Raw genomic sequence first — 19,014 nt, forward strand, 5'->3', positions numbered from 1 at the left:
TTTTTTTAAAAAAATCTCATTGATGTCTCTGTTCCCTTTATCCTCCAGAATCAACACCAAATTATGTTGTTGCAAGTGTCCTTGACTTATAAGTTTCTTTTTAAATATTTACTTCCACAAGTAAAGTCCCTCATTTTGACTTATATTCAATATTTCAAGAACTAAAATAAACAGGAAAGGAGAATGGTCAGCTGTCTTGTTGCTTTTTATATCTCAAAGAATATTTTTAGATCTCCATTTGAGCTTTCTGTGAGGTTTAGATTAATCTTATCAGTATAAAAAACTTGCCAAAATTCACATTTTTCATAATTTTAAGCAGTTTATTTCAAATTCTCAAAGGCCTTTTCTGCATCTAAGAAAATCAATGTGGCTTGTTTTTCATTGTGTTACTCCAAGAATTCGAAAATGTCCAATATATTTCTTACATTACCCTTTAAACATGAAGTGAGTAAACACCCACATTGATCTTCATGAATTGCAAAATTATTTTCAACCTCTCAGCCAAAATAATTGTAAACAACTTACAGTCTTTATTCATTAATTACATTGGTTAATAGTTTCTTGTTAAGTCAAATATTAATGCTACATTAGCCTCTTTCCAGCTGTCTGCAATCTTTCCCCTCTGTAAAACAGAGTTCATAATATTTTGTAAAAGTTGCAAGAGTTCATCCTCAAAGTATTTATAGTTAAGAAACCACATTATCTGTTATTATGATATATCCCTCTTGTAATTTCAGTAGCATTTTCTTTTTTTTTTCTTTTTGTAATTTGTATGTCAATCATTTCCCTGCTTTATTTGCAAATTCAATTTTTTTTTTTTTGTAATTCATCTTAGTGTTAATATAGATTATTGTTGCTGCAGAAGCTTAATTTGTTGAGTAATATTTATCTTCTATGAAAACTTCTTTAATCCCCTTTTTATCTTGTTCAAAATAGCTTTTTTTTCTACTCTCTTCTTTTTGAGTTTACTATTAGGTTGTATAAAATAACCTGTGGTGAAATCTTTGCTCGTATCTCAAACCATTCTTACATCTCTATGTTTATTAGGATTATTTTTAAAAACTCTTTTAATTACTTTTTACAATCCTCCACTATTTCTTCTGGTCTAAGCACTTTTCCTGCTTCAGTCTTTTAAAGTTTCAAAACTTCCCTTATCTATTCATGGCCAACTGAAACATCGAAAAAATATATGGAAAGTTATGCCAATACCAGCTGGAGAGATGCACACAATCTCTGTAACATTTCATAATTCCCATTCTTGATACATCTTGACCGTAGCCTACCAATCTTTTCATCTTCTCTACTTTATTAAATCAACAATTATATTACATGCGTGGATGTAATTATGTTTACAGAATTGTTATTTTTCTACTGATGCCGCAAAACTTTATTGACCATATCCTCTATAGCATTATCAGTGTACAGAAGGGTTTCCAAGAAACGAACAAATAAATAACTCACCTAAATTCTTATAGATAAGAGGGATGAAAAATACAGGTAGCCTTTGATTTACAACTGTTGATTTAGTGTCCGTTCGAAGGTACAATGGCAGTGAAAAAAGTGACTTATGGCCATTTTTCACACTTATGGCCATTGTAGCATCCCCATGGTCACGTGATTTACATTTGGAATGCTTGACAATGGCTTCATATTTATGACGGTTGCACTGTCCCGGGGTTGTGTGATCCCCTTTTGCGACATTCTGACAAGCAAAGTCAATGGGGAAGCCTGATTAACAACCGCGTTACTAATTTAACAACTGCAGGGATTCACTTAACAAATGTGGCAAGAAAAGTTGTAAAATGGGGCAAAACCCATTTAACAAATTTCTCACTTAGCAACATAAATTCTGGGCTCAATTGTCATTATAAGTCGAGGACTACCTGTAATAGCCCGAATAAAGGAGAAAACCAAGAAACAAAGATAATAATCAAGAGGGAAATTGTGGAAAGAAAGTAAATTGTGGACTAAATTAGATTGAAATAATTTATCATGTGATGTTTGTACTGTCTCATGCAAATAATACTAGACACGAAGGTACTTCAAAATTTGTGGAGTACAGCTTAGAAACAGGTTTACAAACAACCAGCCTTGTCCATGGTACTGAAAGATGTTTAACTGTTAAGCCTACGGATGTTCATTGGCTATTTTCCCTACAATTTATTAATTGCTGCAGCAAAATACGGAGCTTACAATTAGTGCCAGATGTACTATGTCAAACCAAACAATGGAAAACTGAAAAACTTTATTTGCATAAATGCTCTCTAAAAGGGCAGAAAAGAGCTTTGAAGAACCTTTAATTAAGCGTAGATGCATTTAAATATCCTCTCAATTAATTAGCTACACTAATATTCTGTACAAATGTCTGAGTAACATTACTGAATATAATTGTTTAAATATATTATATTTCACCCTCTCTCTCCCCAAGTGTCTTTGTTTGCTTTGTTTGCTTTTATTTTTTGTTTAGCCTCATTTCTCGTTCTGTTTTTCTTCTTTACATTCCATTTGTTTTAATAAAGAGCCATATATTCTTTTTCAAGGATGTGGCTTATTATCCTTTAAAATATATCGCACTAGAATTCACCTCCCCCCCCCAAGTTTTTAAACTTTTATATCTCTGGGTAGAGTAGTGGACTACAAGGTGAGCCAAAAGCCAAAATATGCAGAAATCTAAGAAATCTGAAGACAGCCCTGATTGTGCAAAATATTCAAGAACAGTTCCCCTCCCCACCCATCGCCACTTTCATGAAAATGGAAATCCATCTGAAAACACAACAGCACTAGTTGCACTTCTTTCTCCATTACTAAGTAACAACCTCTATTTCAACACAATGGATTTTCCTTTCCGGAGGAGGAGGGGGGGAAAATCCATTTATGTGCCATCAATATTGCAAAAACTGCTTCCAATTTTACATTCTGCAGTTGTTATTGTTACTATTAGAAACTTAATCACAATTCTTACAGCTTTCTGTGTATCAGAAATATTCAGTTTGGCTCTATCTAAATTAATCTTTAAAAATGCATTTAATTGGGAGTAACAACAAAGTCAGCCAGAGTCAAAAGACAGGCAAGGCATTTTAAAACTTGTAGTGATTAACAGCTCAATCCTCACTGCTCACCAAAGATATACAGTATCTCCAAAGAGCATTACAGGTGCAATCCTCTTACCAGTGTCACATGAGTTGACCCACCCTAGTGCTTGAAAAAACAGTACTCTGTAGCTATGGTAACAAGCATCTTTTCCTCTGAACTTTCTCTTCTCCCCTTTCTCTTCTGAATGCTGACCTTTCTTCTCTGAGCCGGCATGCCAAGCAAGCATAACACAGGGGGTTCCTTCTGTATTTATGAAGTGTACAGGTTGTTTTGTGAGCACAAAGCGCCTCAAATGATAAATCCTGCATGACTCCTGACCTCAAGAAATTATTCAGAAGCAAAATACCTCTGCATAGACTTCATATATCATTAAAATCGTGTCTCAACATAAAATCTCAGCTACAAAGCTTACTAACGCTACAGAGCCAGCACACGTTGCAAAGTACATAAGTAGAACAGAACAGAATAGAATAGCCTGATTGTCACTTTGAATGTACACTAACTGGCGTACATTAAAAATGAAATTTCGTTGCATTCCTGTTTCAGGCAATGCCACCTTAATTTATCGCTGCAGGAAAAGAACAAAGCCATCCACCTTTTGCCATCGCCAATATATCGAATTGCCACAATGACATCTGCATTCATCTCACCAAGTCTCTGAGATGGGGAATCTCCCGCTCCCTTTTTATGTTGTGTGAATGTGGAAAAGTGAACTCACCACCTGCTAGACCACCGAGAGGCAGAGCTGAGAAACAGAGGAAAAGAGCCTGATCGGTCTTCAATACTAAACAAACCAAATTTAGGTGCAGAGTTCTGCAAACCAGGTCCAGAATTAGGACTGGGAGGGCTGGGAGAGGAGGAGAAAAGCCCATTCCCAAGTCTAAAAAGGAGTGAAGAATTTTTACATGCATATGGACTACAAGAGCTGAGGACCTGGTGTGTGTGTGTGTGTGTGTGTGTGTGTGTGTGTGTATGTGTGTGAGTGTGTGATTTAAAGAAGAAATAGTTAAGAGGCGAAAACAATGCTAACATCGAAATAGGACATAAGCGATGGAAATGTATAGATTAAACAAGAATAGAAGTAGAATAATTGCAAACTCAGAGTAATAGGAAGCTAATAGAATAAGGAGTTTAAGTTTGCATGAGAAAACAGTTTTGTATGGGAACTGCAATCTTTGTGTCTGTGTTCTGTACCATTTTTAAAAAAAAAAAAACCTTAGCAGTGTGTAAGAAATAGCTGCACAAAAGAACAGTAGTAGACAGTATATACTACAATGAATGCCAGTGCGACTTTTAATACTTTATTGTATGAGTGAATGAGAAAGAATCAATAGAGAATATTTACCACTTGGCTCATCATAGCAGAGGGAAAAATGATTCTTACTTATCGGCACCTCAGAAATGACAATAGAAAAGCCAGATCAAAGTTATGATTGTTCATAATGATTATAGCAGCTCTTTATTCTTTGTCTTTTTGATGTCACAATTTTTGGACGGTGCTGAAACTAGCATGTAGGGCCAATGCATGGGAACAATTTATTTAGTTGAACAATTCTTCCAAGGGTTTCAATTCTCATTTTCACTAATAGCCAGAACATATATTAAAGCCATCCGGAAGAGGCTACTTGAAATAGGTGCATGGGTTCATGTAATAATTTAGTGTTGCCTAGTAAATTTATCCTGCTGTTTCACTCTTAGCAATATTCTGGATCTTCTGAGCGATCATTTCTGAAATGCCTGCACATACCCCATATTTCTGAATCGTTAAAAGTCTCTTCTGCTGCTGACTAAAACATAGGATGACAACAGTAAGAACAATAGCATTGATTACTAGCATTGCAAAAGCATTTTCCCCCCGGCTTCTGGCAGCCAAAGAACTTCACAAAGACCACAATACATGCATTACGGGAGGAGTGGTAAAAGGAAAGGAAGGCACAACTAAGCAAAAACCCACAATTAAATACAGTAGAGCACACTGAGTTGTAGGCACTGTTTCAAAATGAGAAGCATATAGATGAAAACCTGAAAGAAAGGAACTCCAGCTGTGCTATTGCTAGAGGACAATCACCTGCAGGCTTCAAGGGATAGGGATTTCAAGAACAGATCCATAAGGCAGGAGAAAAAAGCTAATATTTCCTTTGTGGTGTGTGTGTGTGTGTGTTTGCACGCACACGCAGGGCAACTTTGTCAAGGTGAACACTGCCGAACTGTAACTTAATTATTAACCATTCCTGATTTGTTTGCATGAGCTTTGGTATTCAGCTTTCGACATGGATTGTACCCTAGACTTCTAGCTGCCAACTTCAATTAGTCTGAAGATGCCAAGCAGGGGAACAAATCTGTCAGTAGTTCCTTAATTCCCATCCTTTCCAGGTATTGCAAAAAGTTAGGGAGGAAAGAATTCCATTTTTAGCACTGTTCATCCAGAATTAAGCAAGTATTAAAGGACAGGAAGCTGATAAGATGGTCTTTTTCTTGACAAGGAGAAACAGACAATATATTTCCAGGTAGGTCAAGAAGTTTGTCTCATTGAAGTAGGCTCCTAACCAAATTAAAAAAAAAAGCCACTGCTTTATTTTATGTACCAAAAAGAAAAACACCTGCTTAATTAGTTAGCTAATGTCTGTAAATAGACATTGGTCATAAGCCTTGCCATAAAGACTATCAATTGCCTTTTCCGTGGTACGTCTTGCAATACCTTATATAAAAGTTTGAACTGACTCCATACTAAGCATTACAATGAGCAAAAGCCATTTAAAGGCTGAATTGAAGAGATGTGTTTCAACATTTTTGGAAGGTAGTGAGTTGGATGAATGAAGTTGCAAATTTTCTTGTCCCTCACTGGGAGCAGGAAAAAGTGAAATGGGATAAAGCAGAGGTGTTAAACTTGCGGCGTCACATTTTCATCATGTAATGTATCATGACTCTTTTCCCTTTCCCTAAATGGAGATGGGGATAATAATAATAATAATAATAATAATAATAATAATAATAATAATAATAATAATAATAATAATAATAATAATAATAATAATAATAATATTTTAATTTGTATACCGCCCTTCTCCCAAAGGACTCAGGGTGGTGAACAGGCAGATAAAATATAAATACACACAGTAATTAAAAACATCCCTTAAAAAACTAATTTAAATGCCCAAAATGTTAAAAAACATACTCCCCCGTAAAATCACAAAATTTTAAAAACCCATCCAATAAAAATAAAAATCAGGCTAGTCCAGCCATATGAAATAAATAAGTTTTAAGTTCGTGGCGAAAGATCCTAAGGTCAGGTAATTGTCGAAGTCCGAGGGGAAGTTCGTTCCACAGGGTCGGAGCTCCCACAGAGAAGGCCCTCCCCCTGGGGGCCGCCAGTCAACACTGTTTGGCTGACGGCACCCTGAGGAGTCCCTCTCTGTGGGAACGTACCGGACGATGGGAGATAGAAGCCGGCAGTAGACGGTCCCGTAGATAGCCCGGTCCTAAGCCATGGAGCGCTTTAAAGGTGGTAACCAATACCTGGCCAGCACATGATGCACCTGACCCCTGAGTTTGACACTTTGGGATAAAGTGTGTGAATTCCATTCCTGGGAAGCTGAGCTTCTGGATGGGATGAGTGTAATTGATATTGAAATGATAGCTAACATCACAAAGTTGATCCTAGTCGGTGATTAATGCTACATAATAGCTGATAGTATACGTGCTTTGCTGTGTTCCATATAGTATGGTATATTATTTGTTTTAATTTGTATTAGATTAGTAACTACAAATTATCTTAGTAACTACTGTTAGTCCTGCAAAAAGGGTAACATACATTTTGCGGACGCAACCCGAAAGTCAGAAGGCAGATCTTAAGGACTGCCAAAACTTTGAAGAGTAAAGAAAGTGCAACAACAACAAAAAATGAATATAAGAAAGAAAGAAGGAAGAAAGCAGAAAGCTGAAGAATTAACCCGATTAAAAAAACAACTATGCAGTGCAGAATATTGGAAAGGGAAAGGGCAAAATTTAAAAATAGCATGCTTTAGGTCCGTGATGGCGAGCCTATGTAATGGCACACACGCCACAGGTGGCACGCAGCTCCCTCTCTGTGGGCATGCAAGCCGTCACCCCACTTCAGTTCTGCCACACATGCGTGCATACCTCCCACTGGCCAGATGATCATCGGGTCTGTCTCTATCTCTGTGCATGCGCACGGGGGGGGGGGAGAAACATGCATGCATGTGTGTGGGGGTGGGGTGACATGGGGGCCACACGCACGTTGCATTTTGGGGACTTCAGCACACGCTTTGGGCACTCGGTCCATCACTGCCTTAGGTATATGTCTTTCAGCTCTTTGGATTTTAAGTCCCATCATTGCCAGCCAGCTTAATGCAATAACTGGAAAATATCAGATTTGAAGTCCAATATCCGGGTGCCACCAGATTGAAGAAAGCTAAATTAGAGTCAAAAAAGACAATGACAAGCTTCAGTGCAATCTTCAATGTAATTTTTTCCGGCACTCCTGAAATGCCTACATTTTCTAAATCTAATATGACATAGAGTAAGTGAAAATGTCATTGCCATTCTTTACTTATTAGTCATGATCTGTCCTGTGCAGTAACAGATGCATTTTTATATTACTCTGCCTTTGATATGTCACAGATTAACAGAATTTGAAGTACTGTGGCCACATGTCCAAGAGATGCCAATTCAACCTTTGAAAAAGAGACCAATTGCAGGAATTAATTGAAATAGCAACTTGACAGTTCATCTGAAGCAAGAAGATGCTACCTAGAGTGCATGGAATGTGGAAAAGGATTTAACACAATGTTCTGGGTACCCTTTTTTCCTAACACAGTCAGAATTTCCAGTTCGTCACCTATTAAAGCAAGAGCAACTTTCTATAAAGGCAAGCAAGTGAATTATCCAGGACTTTCTGGTTAAAAAAAAAATTAGAACTACATAATTATTATGAGTACAGCTGTGACAGATTTTCTGAAATAAAGAACTGTTAGAATTCTAAGAGCGTTTAGGCTCCCATTATTCTCATGATTTTTTTTGGGATGCAGGAAATTCATGTGACTTTACAACCTAGCAAAGAAATGACTGTAAAAGCAGACCCTTTTCCTTTCCTATACACAGGGAAAAAAATCACTAATTATACTGGTTTCCTCACTGTTTATATGATGATGTAGATTTATCCGTGAAAGTTGGCTGCACTGTTCCCTTCATCAGTTGTGAGATAAGATTCAGTTAACCAATCACAACTGGCATGGTTGGTTAATGTACATTACAGTACATGAGAAGGAGGCAGCACCTTTTCTACAGTTGTTCAGCTGCTGTTGATAATATCTTTTTTTTTTTTGCTTTCAACTCTAAAGAAAATGATCAGCAATTTCCTCCAAAAGCTACCCAACTCAAAACTTTCTGCCATGGTACTTAAAAAAAACACACCAAAAAACAAAACAAACCTGTTTTAAATTTCTTCATTTCATCAAAACACAAATAATAATACTGAACATGGATTTATTTCAAATTCTTCTCTCTGTAATTATTATTTAAATCAAACGGTTGCAGACTGAGTATGCCTAGTTTAATGAAAAGAAGGACTAGGGGAGACATGATAGCAGTGTTCCAATATCTCAGGGGTTGCCACAAAGAAGAGGGAGTCAAACTATTCTCCAAAGCACCTGAGGGTAGAACAAGAAGCAATGGGTGGAAACTAATCAAGGAGAGAAGCAACTTAGAACTAAGGAGAAATTTCCTGATAGTTAGAACAATCAATAAGTGGAACAACTTGCCTGCAGAAGTTGTAAATGCTCCAACACTGGAAATTTTTAAGAAAATGTTGGATAGCCATTTGTCTGAAATGGTGTAGGGTTTCCTATCTCGGCAGGGGGTTGGACTAGGAGGCCTCCAAGGTCTCTTCCAACTCTGTTGTTGTTGTTGTTGCTGTTGTTGTTGTTGTTGTTGTTATTATTATTATTATTATTAACCACAACAGGTTTATAAAGTCCTATAATTCTGGATTACATAAACTATTCTGTGAAAAGCCTGTGGTGGTGAAAATAAAGCTAAGAATTTTCCCCTTTGTTTTACGATTGCAAAATTCTACCAAGGAAGACTTAAGCATTTCATTTAGATTGTTTTATGTCTTTGTGGGTTCTGCTAGTGGGATGGAATCAGGACTGCTGCTTAGTTGTGGTCTGATATTAAGAGGTGTGCCAGGAAAGTCCGAAAGAGCAGGTCATAAAAAATGGAAATAAATTATGCTAGTAACTGGCAGGAGAGGATAAGATAGAAACTTTAAAGGAAGGCATTTTTAACTTTGCACACAACTACCGGTAAGTTGTAATTAATTAAAGGTGACAGTGATGGTGGCCCCATCAAACTCTTAACTTGCAAATCCTGTTCTTTGTAATGAGAGAGAAGTTGTAGGGCAGATACTGACCGCTGGCTGCCTGCAATTTGGCAGTTCAAATCTCACCAGGCTCAGTTGACTCAGCCTTCCATCCTTCCAAGATCGGTAAAATGAGGATCCAGATTGTTGGGGGCAATATGCTGACATTTATAAACTGCTCGGATAGTATTGTAAAGCACTGTGAAGCAGTATATAAGTCTTAAGTGCTAATGCAATTGCTAAGTCTCCTGTTCGTGTGTAAAGAACACATCCCTCCCTTTGCTTCCACCAATGTGATTATAAACAGGAGATTGGAAAACAGCTAATGCCAGTTAATTATTATCATAATGGGACAAATCAAAATTTAGTGGAACTATGACTGTCCAAAGAAGCTAACTCTAATGTAATTTGCAATTATGCTGATTATGCTTAGAAAGGGCTGTAAAGCACTGTGAAGCGGTATAGAAGTCTACATGCTATTGCTATTTAAACATATATTTAATTACAATAATTACAATTACAAGCATACAATAATGGTCCTAGAAGTCATCCTTGACTTGTTAACTAAAAGGAGTAAAAAAAGTTGTCTTCTGCATTCCTGTTGGTATTTGGTTAATAAAGCCAAAATTAAGTCCTTGAGTCAAGTGGATGAAATGGCCAATGCAAGAAAAAATGAACACCTGATTTGGCTTCCCCAATTGACAGAGGCAGAGAAGTGCTTGTAAAGGGATGAAAGCAGCACATCAAACCTAACTACATGAAAGCTCTCCAATGTGATCGGCAAGGAATATTGGCGAGGTAGGACTGCCAGAGCAATCATTGATAAAGTATCTATTATCCAAGACTTAATCCTGGATGAAAGTGCTGATCTGATGTGGGCCATGGAGAGCTGGAATTAGTATAATTAATCTCTTAGATCTCTGTTTATCTTCTTATCTTGAGCCTCTGGTGGCTCAGACTGCTAAGACAGTCTGTTATTAACACAGCTGCTTGCAATTATTGCAGGTTCAAATCCCACCAGGGCCAAGATTGACTCAGCCTTCCATCCTTTATAAAGTAGGTAAAATGAGGACCCAGATTGTTGGGGGCAATAAGTTGACTTTGTATATAATATACAAATGGATGAAGACTATTGCTTAACATAGTGTAAACCGCCCTGAGTCTTCGGAGAAGGGCGGGATATAAATGCAAATAAAAACAAAAGTTGTACTACAGCAAGGTTGACCTAGAAGGCAGAGAAGAAGAGCGGTCCATATACATTCCAACTAGATAACTTTGTTCAGCGGTATGCTAACCCTGAAACCATGTTGTTACCTGTGGTGAACAAGGCAGATTGTGGACATGTAATCTTGACAATGTTGGACTTGAGAAAGTGACAGAGTCCTTGAGGCAATCAGTTGTATCTTTATTTTGATTTGCACACCTTGAAGAAGTGGTGGTGTGTTTTTATTTGCACACCTTGAAGAAGTGGATATGATATGAGGAATCCTCGTGCGCTTATTTGCCCCCTGCTCCTTTGGCTGATTAATTGGCCAGAAGATGGCTAGAGTGCTGCTGGAGGAAAACTAAGAATGACTCCAACTGTACCTAGGTTCAGAGCTGCAGTTAAGGTGATCCCTTCTTGAGGAGGAGGGCTTCGATGATCACTTATAGGGCTGTGCAGAGGAATTAGTCAAATACTTGAAGGATAAAGTCACTCGGATCCATTCTAAGTTTGAGACCAAGCAGGTCCATTAGAGCTTCCCAGGGAATGGACTTGCCCAATTATCTGGGAAACTGAGGATCTGAGGAAGCTGACAGGTCCTTGGGGCTGTCAATGCAATTGCTGCTTATTAGAACCTTGTCCCTTCTGGTTGGTAAAAGTCACCAGGCGTTGACCTGAAGGTGGGTTCAGGCAGTGATTAATGCTTCATGAAGGGTTATTCTCGGCACCATTTAAGGAGCCCTTGGAATGCCCCCTGCTCAATAAACCATCACTGGACCCAACTTGTCTGGATAATTTTCATCCAGTTTCCCATCTCCCCGTTTTAGTGAATGTGGTGGAAAAGGGATTGGATTACAGCCCCAGAGAGTCCAGGATGAAACAGATTACCTGGACCCCTTTCAGTCAGGTTTCAGACCAGATTATGCAACAGAAATTGCATTGGTTGCATTTGTGGATGATTTCTGCTATAAGAGCAGTGTATTCATCCTTTCTCTTGGTGGCTTTCAATACCATTGATCTTGGTAGCCTTTTGGGTTGGCTATGGGGTTTGGGGCTGGGTAGCACAATTTTACACTGGTTCAACTCTATTCTCAAGGCTGGTCCAAATTGATGTTGATAGGGAGCATGAGTTCCAGCCCATCGCCACTCCCTTGTGGAATGCCACAGGGCTCAATACTCTCTCTCTCACCCTGTTTAGTATTTACATGAAACTGATGAGAGAGATCATTTAACATGAGAATGTTAATGTCAACATGAGAATGATATATCATCAGTCTGCTGATGAGATAAAACTTTACAACTTCATTTCTGGTGATCCAAGAGATGCTGTGACCAATCTTTCTTAGTGCCTAGTGTAAGGTCTGGATGGGAGACAACAGGCTTCAGCTGAACCCTAGCAAGATGGAATGGCTATGGGTGCAAGGGACCTCTGGCTCTGGTGGTTTATAGCATTAACTCTGAATGGGGTTGCACTACACCAGACAAATTTGGTGCACAACTTGGGGTTCCTCCTGAACTCATGACTCCTGCTCAAAGACCAGCTGGTAGGAGGGCCTTTGTGTAATTTTGTGTTGTGTGCCAGTTGGCTTGGGACCTCCGAGGCAGATATTCACCACTGCAGATGGTTGACAGAGTAAGAATACTTACTCTGAAGAATACTTCAGCCCCAGGACATCCATCTCTTACTCTTGCTTTTTGGTATGGTTTAAATGCTTAATTTGCATAGTTTTAGTATTTTATTTACTTTTCTATTTATCTTTTTATAATCTGTAAGGTGCTAAGAATCACCTTATAGGGGAGATGGATGACATAAAAATTTAATAAATAACAATAATAAATAAGATTAGTATAGACCATAGTTAAGGGAGTGTTGTGGTCCGCAAGCAGCCTGAGGAGCTGGCAATGGAGTCAGACAGTGATGAGGCTGAGGAAGAACATGGGCCAGTCCTGGAGGCTGGGAAAGGCCCAGATGAAGGCTCTGCGTCAGAGGCAGAGGTGGGGCCAGGGCCATCGGGTAGTGATGTGTGGACTCCAGAGCCTCCAGAGGCTGACAGTAGTGATGCAGAGGAACAGGAGGAGCCTGTTCTAATACACTGCATGAGAAGAGCTGCCAGAAGGCAAGAGCAGCTCAAGCAAAGAGGACAACTCAGGAGTAGCGCCAAGAGATAATTGGCCCTTCCCATAAGGCTTAAAAACAATGCCGGGAAACAATGTTGATAGCTTTGTCTTGTTGCATTTGTTTCATATCAGTGTCTTCTGAACTTTTGCCAAGAAAGGCCTTTGGCAGTTTGCCTAATTGGACCAAGGTTGGTGATAGGACTGAGGAATTGTGTTGGGAGGAATTTGCTTTAATTTAGTTGGATTACGCTGAGAATGAAGTAATTCTCAGCTGTTTTATAAAGTTTGTTTGTTTTTACACTGACTGAGCTTCCTACCACCTACTACTTGGGCCTGGGTCACAACAGGGAGATGATCAATGTTTCCTTCCTAGGAGAATTATTTCTGAATGCCTAAAGGAGGAAGTAATAAGACTTTCCCCAAAGAAGGCATTCCTTGGAATATGGATTTGTATCATTAGGGTAAATATCAAATATTCAATTTCTTAGAAAGACAATTGAGTATTGACTTTGACTCTTTTTTGCGCAGTGGAACAAGGTAATAACATACAACCTCAACTTTTTACTTTTGTATAATAATTTTATATAACAATAAATCTAGCTAATCTGGAAAAACCCCAAATCAAAGTTTTAATGCTTGTCTTTTTCTTTTCCCCTTTACCCTACACCAGGGGTGTCAAACTGGCAGCCCATGGGCCAGATGCATCATGCGCAGGCCACACCCACTCCAGCTCCGCGAAGGCAAAACATGTCACGTCATGTGACATCAACGTGACGTGGCGAGTTTGACACCTGTGCCCTACACTTTTTCCTCTCCCCCTTCCCTACTTTTCCATTATTTTCATTTTTCTTTGTATTTCTGTATTTTATATTTTGATAAATTAATAAAAAAATTTAATCAAAAGGTAATTGAGAAGATGGTGGCCCCATAACTTCAGACTTGTTTATCTGACATAGATTTTCTGCAAACATTTCAATCGGATGTTAGCTGGGATACAAGACTGAAATGGTTTGTAGATGACATATGCCAGAAACTGAATGTAGAGGCCTGTTAATTACTCTGGATTTTCCTTTGGATTTTCAGACCATTGAAAATGGTATCCAGATGGTTTACCTGCATGTCAGGTTACATACAGATGGTGGGGATGACAGAGCATAGTTCAACACAGAGACCAAGATTTATGACATCCAAGCATTTAACTCTGTCTCCCATGTCATTTACTATTTATATAAAACTGCTGGAGACACCAATTGATGTCTTGTAGTGGCATGTCATCAGTACAATGCCCATCTCTACTGTTCCTTAGTATCCAATTTCAGTGGAGTAATCCATAATCTTGTAAATTGTTGCATTGAAGTAGATGACTTGCAATTTAACTTAGACAATATGGAGAAGCTATTCAGAAAGACTGAACTGTGTTCAGAGATTGAGGTTTAGGCTGTTATGTACCTCAGGATTGTATTCCACCTGACAAAGCATGTTTATAATTTGGGAGCGCTGCTTGATTTTTGACTATCACTGGATTTGCCATGGTGGTTATGAAAAAGATTCTTTCCCGACTCACTTGAATTTAGCAAGAGTTATCCACATCTTGGTAACACCCTACCTTAACTAATGTAATGTATTCTATATCAGGGGTCTCCAACCTTGGCAACTTTGAGACTTGTGAACTTCAACTCCCAGAATTCCAGCTTCTACCAGTTACTATGCTTTGCTGGCTGAGGAATTCTGGGAGTTGAAGTCCACAAATCTTAAAGTTGCCAAGGTTGGAGACCTCTGTTCTATATGCTGAAAAGTGTTCATGTTGCAATTGATGTAAAATATAGAACGGACAGACTTCTAATCAGAGGTGGTATTCAGCTGGTTTGTAGCAGTTCGAGCGAACCGGTAGCGGAAATCGTGAGTGGGCCTGCCCCACCCCCGCCTTGGCTCTATGCCATCCTATTTAGGCATGTTTTCGAGGCTGGGCACACGCGTGGAAGGTGCCCAAGAGAGCAAAGTGCACTCATGGAAGCCTGGGTGCATGTGCAGAAGGTGTGCGCGCACACGAAGTGAGTGTGTGTGCGGCGGGTGAACCAGTGGTAAGAATATTGGAAACCCACCGCTACTTCTAATCTATGAAAGATTAGAGACATTGTGATGCAACGAAAGCTCTGTATTGGTTACCTATTACGTATCAGGATGAATTTAAGGCATTTAAAACCCTAAACAGATTCAGGCTCTCATTATGAACTTATCTGGTTGTTAACAGATGCAGGAGAGATTCTTTTGGAGATATCTCTGGCTATCATTCTAGCACCTGGAGAGAACTTTCTCCTCCATTGCCTGCAGGCTATGGAATGCCCTTCCTTAAGAGTTGTTTGATCTTCACCCTCTCACTGCTCAGAAAAATCTGTAAAGATACATATCTTTTGCTGGTCTTTTGGTATTTATTTTATTGTTTTAATATCCAAGTTAAACTTTTCATATTGTTTATGCTCTTAAAGTTTTGCTAGCCACTTTTGCACACTTATCAACCAGGGAGGCAAAATACAAATTGAATAAATGAATAAAAACTTCGCCCTCAGCACCTGCTTGAGAGTTTGAGAGAATTGGTTTGGTATAATGGCTAATCTAAAGCATAAAGTGCTGGACTAGAAAGTTGGAGAGACTTATTTGTAGTATTAATCCTTCCTTAGACATGAAAACCAGCTGGCTTACTTTGGGCCAGTCACTATTTCACAGGGTGGTTGTTGTAAGGGAAATACAAGAGAGGAACATTATGTATGCTGCCTTGAGTTGTACAAATAAAGGCAGGATATGAATCAAATAAATACCTAAATAAATAAATGTTCAAGGCAGCTTTCCCGATTTACTTAATTATAATTCCCATATGGGGAATGTGTAATCCAACACAACTGGAGGGAAACTGTATGATTGCAGAAGAACAACAATCAAAGCAATCTTTTTTTTATCACTGTCTCAAGGCTAGCTATGATTATTCCTAATTTGTTTACTTCAGATCTGTGGTGGAATGAATGGCTGAAAGGGAGAGGGGCGGCTTTAAGGAAAAATTCCAGTTTAGAATTTGTTCAGAGGAGGAAATGTCTGAAATCAAACCCTGAGGTGTATATCTGCCATTTCCTAAGGGAAGGTAGACAGCCTGGCGAGATTCTTGTAATACAGGTGATCAACAATAGAGAATCTATTTGGGCCTGTCCCTGTTGTTTGCACTTGAGAAGATCCACCTTTTACAATCTCATACAAAGTGCAGAGATATCCACAGGGAGTCGAGCAAATGCTAAAAGTGTCATTGTATTTCAATCCCTGCCCCTTTTTTGATCTGTTTTCCTTGTTGCCTTCTGGGAGAGGCAGAATATCTAGATTCAGTCACAGTTTTGTTCCATATACTGTAGTATCAACCTTGTGAACTCTCAGGTTTCCTCTTTCCGCTATGTTTTCAAAATGGACAATGATATATATATGTGTGTGTGTGTACATACACACACACACACAAGAATAGGCAACAAAATTCCATTTTTAATGTGTGCCAGTGTGGTCACAATAAAAAAATGACAATAAAGGTTATCTTATCTCATCTTATTTAATCTCATCTCATCTCATCTCATCTCATCTCACCTTACCTTATCTCATCTTATCTTCTTACCCTGTCCCGTCCCGTCCCGTCCCGTCTTATCCCATCTTATCTTATCATCCTATCTTATCTTATACTGCACAAACATAGAACGTGTGCAGCACAATGGTGAGGTGTTGCTTTCATCATTTGGATTAAAAATATCAGATCCTGCAGATGCCTTTAGAATGATAAACCATCATTCTGTGCTCCTCTTGCCGAGTCAGAATGACAAGGCTGAACTCACTTTCCTTGTCGGCATATCTGCGAATGTTCACGTTGATCTGTGCAAAATGAACTTGTCACCCTGGCATGTAGCAGGTTCCCTCAAGGGTGTAGAGAACACAGATGCAGCCTCAGTTCCAACAACCCTCAGTTCTTTCTCTCCAGCTGAACCCTTTTCCTTACATCCAAGCAAAGGTTCAGGTTCATGTTATTCTCAACAATGGCATTGGTTCTAAACATTGAGGTGAAATCCTTGAAGTATGAAGTCATTCCCAATGAAAGACAACATTTAGAATCTAGGCTGTAGACAAGAAAAGGACAGAGCAGAAATCCAAACGGTGGCGGGAGAGGGAAAAATTGACTTACCTTGAGTCAAGAGAAGCGCTATATAAAAAGAAATAAACAAGAAAAGGAAGGAAGAGACAGAGTTATTATTTTCTGTATGACAGGTTTATAAGCATTTTGCATACAACCATGTTAAATAATAATGAGCTTGCTTGAAGTAAACAATGGCTTTTTGGTAGCCTCATGGTAGAAGCAGGTTTGTAAGCATGCGTGGGAGCCACAAAATGGAGATGAAGCTGTATCAAACAGGTGCAGTTGTAAGGGTTTCAGAGGTTCCCCCTTTCCCTCATGAACAAAGGTGCAGGCAGTAGGGTGGGAAGGACAGGACTTGGAGGTGAGGGCTGTGGAGGCAATCAATGAAGAAATTTGCAACACAAGACCAGAATCTGGGGCACACCTAGTGGCTTTTTTTGGGGGGGGGAGGGTTGCCTTTGAGTCAGTGTGGATGTCTGCCTGGACTAGACCCTGCAGTTTTCTTGGCAAGATTTTTGGAAGTGGGTTGCCTTGCCTTCTTCCTAGGACTGAAAAGAGCTACTGCCAAGGTCATGCACCTAGTTTTGTACCTAAGATGGGACTAGAACTTATGGTCTCTGGGCTTCTAGCCTGGCACTTAGCTATTGCCCTAGGGAAGGTATTTCTACCTTCCAATTTCTACCTTCCAATTCTTTCAATTGGCTACACCTAAGGAGGCAACTTTGGTTTCAGTAAAAATTAACAAGGAAGTCAGACAGATGCAATGATTCATACTTAGAAATTAAATTTGTATCCCCCTAGCTGAATTACTGTCACTCAATGGGGAATGAAATATCACCTTACCTACTTTGTATAGCTGTTTTACCATAACTTTATGGGGTTATAACAACTAGCTTCCAGTATCTCCTAGATAGCAACAAAGGGATAAAAAGAAATCTCTAACTGATTGCTGCCATCCAGATTTTTTTCAGTCCAGTTTTGGCAGATGTACTCATTTAGCAATAGTATGAAGTGGAATCCTTAGTGCTCTCTGAGCTTGTTTGTTTTCTTGCAGATATTTCATTATTCAGTAGTAACATCTTCGGTGCTAGAAGAGTGTGAGGTTTGCTCTCTATTTATATACAGTAACTTGTCCAGTCTATGTTGGTGAGGATGTAGATTTTTCTTTGGTAGTTCCTTGATTAAAAAGGTAAAGGTTCCCCTCGCACATACGTGCTAGTCGTTGCCGACTCTAGGGGGTGGTGCTCATCTCCGTTTCAAAGCCGAAGAGCCAGCGCTGTCTGAAGACGTCTCCGTGGTCATGTGGTCGGCATGACTAAATGCCAAAGGCACATGGAACGCTGTTACGTTCCCACCAAAGGTGGTCCCTATTTTTTCTACTTGCATTTTTACATGCATTCAAAACTGCTAGGTTGGCAGAAGCTGGAACAAGTAATGGGAGCTCACCCCATTACACGGCAGCACTAGGGGTTTGAACCGCCGAGCTGCCGACTTTTCGATCAACAAGCTCAACGTCCTAGCCCCTGAGCCACCATGTTCCTTCCTTGATTAGGCTGTTATTTACCACTTGATTGTCTGGTGTTGCTTCTGGTATCAATCCCTGCTTATCTGGGTGTTGATTCATGGCAAGGAGGTGTTCTGATCTTTTTGTTTCCTTTTTAGTTTTTTAATTGTATTTTTTGAAAGTTGTCTACATATGGTTTATCGCTATGATTCTGTTCATGTTGATCTGTCTGAATACCAAGCTTTTCCCTAATTTGGCTTGTATCTAGTCTGTGGATAGTTTCCCACCTGAAACTATGGTGAAATCTGTCCAAATTAAGACATTTTTATTGGGTCTTCTGATTGCTGGTTGGACAGAACAGATGTGTTCTGTTAGTCTTTGCTTGTCTGCCCTAGAGAGTGACTGTTATATCCCTCACACTGTATATTGTAGATGAACCCTGTTTTTTTTACTTGGGCTACTGGGTCTTTTGGTTTACTTAAGATATTTTGGAGAACTTTAGTTCAGGGTTCTCCAACCTTGGCAACTTTAAGATTTGTGTACTTCAACTCCCAGAATAC

At 39.2% G+C, this 19,014-nt stretch overlaps 1 protein-coding gene across 1 annotated transcript in view; it reads right to left on the reverse strand.

Moving 5' to 3' along the window:
* The window catches only part of SLC8A3 (solute carrier family 8 member A3), a 276,874-nt gene that overhangs the window by 25,068 nt on the left and 232,792 nt on the right, over positions 1 to 19,014 (reverse strand). The window contains exon 7 of the mRNA XM_058161924.1: positions 16,999 to 17,016. Coding sequence (XP_058017907.1) covers positions 16,999 to 17,016 — 18 coding nt within the window. The remainder of the gene's footprint in view (positions 1 to 16,998; positions 17,017 to 19,014) is intronic.

The sequence above is a fragment of the Ahaetulla prasina genome, chromosome 1 (genome assembly GCF_028640845.1).
Source record: "Ahaetulla prasina isolate Xishuangbanna chromosome 1, ASM2864084v1, whole genome shotgun sequence".
In the NCBI taxonomy this organism is placed as follows: domain Eukaryota; kingdom Metazoa; phylum Chordata; class Lepidosauria; order Squamata; family Colubridae; genus Ahaetulla; species Ahaetulla prasina.